Source organism: Balaenoptera musculus, chromosome 1 (assembly GCF_009873245.2).
Source record: "Balaenoptera musculus isolate JJ_BM4_2016_0621 chromosome 1, mBalMus1.pri.v3, whole genome shotgun sequence".
Taxonomy (NCBI): domain Eukaryota; kingdom Metazoa; phylum Chordata; class Mammalia; order Artiodactyla; family Balaenopteridae; genus Balaenoptera; species Balaenoptera musculus.
In genome coordinates, this window is record NC_045785.1 from 49,637,040 (window position 1) to 49,641,989 (window position 4,950).

At 51.8% G+C, this 4,950-nt stretch overlaps 1 protein-coding gene across 1 annotated transcript; it reads right to left on the bottom strand.

Annotated features, from left to right (window-relative positions):
- Positions 1-596: 596 nt before the first annotated feature.
- On the bottom strand, positions 597-2,668 carry TACSTD2 (tumor associated calcium signal transducer 2). Its single transcript, XM_036836466.1, has one exon. It carries the CDS (start codon positions 2,301-2,303, stop codon positions 1,332-1,334), a length of 972 nt encoding a protein of 323 aa, XP_036692361.1. The 5' UTR covers positions 2,304-2,668; the 3' UTR covers positions 597-1,331.
- Between the last annotated feature and the right edge of the window lie 2,282 nt (positions 2,669-4,950).

The window sequence follows — 4,950 nt, forward strand, 5'->3', positions numbered from 1 at the left end:
TGTGAAGGAGACAAGATTTTTTGCAGCTAAAATGAAGTAAAAGTTTTTAAAGCACATTACTAGTAGAATCTTAGGAAAACAGACGGTGTGCATACGCACACACAGCCAGAGCATAAGCCCGCTACAGACTGGCTATGACTATGCAAGAAAGTCATTTAACTCAGAGCCGCAATATTTTGCGATTAAGTCAATTGCCAAGGACTAAATGTGAATAGCACAGCTACTTCCAAGTATGGCAGGGATTCAAAGGAGATACAGCTCCTGAAACAAAGGTAGAGTTTTCCTTCTCCAGGGGAGAATTCTCATTTAGAGATAACCTAAGGTTGGTCCCCTTTCCCAACAACAGCAGCTGGTTCTAGCTTCCTCCCTCAGACCCACCCTCCTGCAGGGGGTTTCCAAACAATCTTATTTAGAAAGACCTGTGTTTACACTTGCCAGTTCAGGGATCTCAGAAACACCAGAGTGGCTATAGGAAATGACCCATCCTGCTAAAACGTGTTAGAATTTGAAATAAGAAATCTGAGTAGTGGGAAATTAGAGGAGACCAAAGTGATATAAACCTGGAGCAAGTTTTCACAAACTCCATCTTTTGGTTTCTGCCTTTTTCATATTTTATTACATTCTTTTTCTTTTTCTTTTAAAAAATCACAACAGCATTATCAAAGACAACCTATATACAAACATTTTACAAAAGAAACATTACTAGTATCAGCTGTAATAAGGGCAAGTTGAAGAACAGATGCTGAGTTTCTGGGCCGAAGTCTGCCGGCAAACAAAGACATCTAAAACGTGTTCAGGCAGCTGAAACAGGCTTCTTTCCCGATGACAAGCATGTGTGGTCGGTAATATCAGTACAAACGATGGTAAATGAGGATACCACACGGGCCCAAGTAGCGAACTCCTCATCAGGAAAGCCACAATACAAGTGGAGCTAATCAAATAACTTAAACCCAAGACAGTAAAAGCGCTGTTTCCCATCTAAACGCATTTAGCCTTCAGCACTGATTTTGCGTCACATGTAAACGATGCTGAGTTGTCATACAAACACTTGATCGTTATACATAACCTTATGCCAAACTTCCCTTAACTCTTCGAGTCAGGGTTCTGGTTGGACCGAAAGGGGAGGAATTTTAGAAATGCTTCCTTCGGGACAAACGTCAGAAAGAAGTGATCCCGAGAACAGGATCTATTAAATTTGGTGGCGGCGGGGGGCAGCAGGAATTTGGGGGGAGAAAGGCCTCCTTGGGACCAAGAATCAAGGAGCGTGACTCACTTGGGTCTGGGACCTTGCTGAAATCCGATACCCCACCCCACCCCAGCCCCGTCGGTACCTACAAGCTCGGTTCCTTTCTCATCTCCCCCAGTTCCTTGATCTCCACCTTCTTGTACTTCCCCGACTTCCTCCGGTTGGTGATCACCAGGACGGCCACGCCGGCGACCAGAGCCACCACGACCACCACGATGACGGCGATGAGGCCGCTGGTGAGGCGCTTCATGGAGAACTGGGGGGACTTCTCATCCAGGTAGTAGATGAGCGTCCGCTCCAGCAGCAGGGGCTCTCCGCGCACGCGCACGTCGAGGCCGCGGTGGCCGGGGAACAGCGAGTCGCCCTTGACGTCCCTCTCGAAGTAGTAGGCGGCGTCGGCGATGTCCACCTCGCCGGCGACCTTCTGCGACGTGTTCTGCAGCAGCTCGATCTGGATGGTGGGGTGCTCGTAGTGCACGGCCGCCACGAACTTGGGGTGCAGCAGGTAACGCTCCCAGAAAAGCCGCCGCAGCTCGGCATCCAGGTCCGAGTGGTTGAAGGCGCGGCCGTCCGTGCGGCGGCGCAGTTCGATGAGGATGTGGTGCGTGCGCACCAGCTCGTCGCAGCGCAGGCTCAGGTCGCCCTTGTCCGTGCGGCGCACGCCCACCGAGTTCACGCACCAGCACACGGACGTCTGGTTGCACTGGCGCGCCTTGAAGCGGCCCTGCTGGTCGCAGTCCGGGTTGTACAGGCCGTCGTTGTCCACGAGCGCGTGCTCGCTCGGCTGCACCAGCGCGCGGCCGCTCTTCGGGGCGCTCATGCGCGCCTTGAGCAGCAGGCACTTGGACGTGAGCGTGGAGCAGTTGACCTCCAGGCCCGAGCCGAGCACGCGGCACTGGCAGCGGCCGTCCGGGCCGCTCCGTTCGCACACGGTCATCTTGTTGGTGGGGCACGTGCAGTTGTCCTGCGCGGCCGCGTGGCCGATCACCGCCGCCAGCAGCAGGAGCGGCGGCAGCAGCGACGGCCACGGCAGCGCGAGGCCCGGACCCCGGGCCATGGTGGGGCGGAGGAGCGCGTACGGGGCGCGGGCTGGCGAGGGCTGGGGACTGCGCTGGGCTCCGGCTCCGCCCTCTGAGAAGGTCTCCAGACGTCTGCCGCCCGCCGCTCCCTCCCGCTCTTATACTCCACCGGACCTGCCCGGCTGGTTCGGCCGGCGACTCACCCGCTGGTATTTGGGTGACACATCCCGCCGCCCCCCATCCCCGTCTCAGTCCCACGGAAGGCCCAGCCCGCCCTGCGCAGCCCGCGGTAGGATCAGGGGAGCGGAGGCTGTCCCGTCTCCTCTGGACCGAAAGCCCGGAAAAGGAAAACCGATACTCAACTGAGGGCTGCGAGGACCCGCCCCCGGCCCACCCGGCCCCACCTGCCGAGCGACCCGCCCTAGGCGCGGCCTCCAGCCGAGGACCTTGGGCGTCCTGGCCGCTCTCCGGGGCTGGAGTTCTCAGAAGTTGTACTGAGAAGTATGGCGTGGGATTGTCACTCTTTTGTCCCCCTCCCCCGCTTTTCTCTCTCCCTTTCCCAGCCCTTGTCCCTGCTTTAAGTTCTTTCACTTCCTCGCTTCTTTCCCCGCGTCCCGTAATAGCACACATTTATATAGTTTACAGTTTACAAACATTATCTCATCCTCACGTCAGGTCCTGACAGGTATGCAGTCTGTATCAGACGCATTTTAAAGGTGGTGTAGTTGAGACTTTAAAGTCGCCCAGCCATCAGTTTCCTCAGATTCCTCGGAGGTGCCGTTGGGACTCTGCCTGGCTCTTCCGAGACCTTAAACAAATGCTTATGGAGACGGAGTGGTGCAAAATCTGAAGAAAGGTTAGGGAGCCGTTCTGTTACCGTATCATGGGTAAAACCCAGGTGTCCTGGTGGGCAGTGTAACAGTTTAACAGTTCTGTTAAACACTTTTTTCCCCTCTCCTTCACACATGCAAACCCGGAATATTTATGCATGTACTCAGTATAGAGAGATGAAAAGGAACAAATTCTTTCAAAGAATCAGCAAGACTATAAGGAGTTCTTTGTACAATTTGATTCTAAAAGAGCAAAGCATTGCTTTCTTTCACTATATCCCATATAAGTAGCTGAACCACTGCAAATAATGAAAGGCTAGAGCCTGTGGGAAATTGCTTGACTGCCTCTGTGTGGCTACTTCCATGGGATGGAGGAGTTGCCCTCTCTTTTTCTGACTCATCGAGAAAGTCCAGGGTTTCAAAGCTGTGGTAAAATTAACAATAAATAGCAAGCTATAATTATTCCCGGCTCCTCAGGTGAAAGCACATTTTATATGTTCAGCATTTAAAGAACACCAGCAGTGGTTCAAGGGTGTTGTTTAACAGATGAAAGCCAGCCAGGCCTCTACCCCATTAATTTTCTAGCAATTCCTGAGGCAGGTAGGTGGATATATATCATTCTGCCTTTACAGGCAGAGAAAACAGAGACATGCGGCGGGCAATTTCTTACCCACAAGCACCAGGCCTTGTGGGAACCCTCCTCTGCTGTCTACCCACACTGCACTGTCTCTGTTCAGGTTCTTGAACCAGGAGCCTAGTCAGTTTTCCCCTCTCCAACACACAGTCCACCCTGAATGAGAGAAGGCCTTCTAAATCACAGATCTGTGCCCATCTCCTCTCTGCTGAGAACTTTTCAGGCACAGAGTCAGAGGGGCCCTTGGCTCTTAGGATAAAATTCATACTTGTTAAGTTAGCACACAAGATCGTATGTGATCTTGGGCATACTTCTTTTTTTCTTTTTTTTAAAGATTGGGAGCGTTTTATTTATTTATTTATTTATTTATGGCTGCGTTGGGTCTTTGTTGCTGTGCATGGGCTTTTCTCTAGTTGCGGCGAGTGGGGTCTACTCTTCATTGCGGTGTGAGGGCTTCTCATTGCGGTGGCTTCTCTTGTTGCAGAGCACGGGCTCTAGGCACCCAGGCTTCAGTAGTTGCGGCACGCGGGCTCAGTAGTTGTGGCTCACGGGCTCTAGAGCGCAGGCTCGGTAGTTGCGGCGCACAAGCTTAGTTGCTCCGCGGCACGTGGGATCTTCCTGGACCAGGGCTCGAACCCCTGTCCCCTGCATTGGCAGGCGGATTCTTAACCACTGTGCCACCAGGGAAGTCCCGGGCATACTTCTTAAGTTACATTACTTAACTGCTCTGTGCCTTAGTTTCCTACCCTCATCTGTAAATAAAATGGGATAATAAATTACCTACCTAAGAAGGTAGGTGTTAGAATCAATGTAAATGAACCTAAATAAACCGCTTAGAACAGTATCTGCACTTGGTAAGCATAGATAGGTGTTAACTGTTGTTGTGGTCACCACCATCATCACCATCTTTATCTAGCTTCAGCTTGCCTCTCCAGTCTTCGTCATGTTTTCAAACCTTTGTAAAGTCGTCTACCTGGGCTCTCCCCTTCTTCACCTATTTAGTGCATAATTTTGTGCTTTTTACTCAGCTCTTGGGTCACCTCCAGGAAGCCCTCCCTGATTGGTCCTCCTATTGCACTCAGGGCAATGCCCCTTCTCTGTGCTTTCCTAATTCCTATAACACCAGAATGACAACACCAACTTTTCTGGGCTTCTGGCCTCCCCTCTAACATGGAGATAATAGTAATTCTCTATTTCATAAGTCATTCTGAGAATCAAATG

Excerpts from the sequence above, each read along its gene's own strand:
- TACSTD2 (XM_036836466.1), bottom strand. The coding sequence starts at position 2,303 with ATGGCCCGGGGTCCGGGCCTCGCGCTGCCGTGGCCGTCGCTGCTGCCG.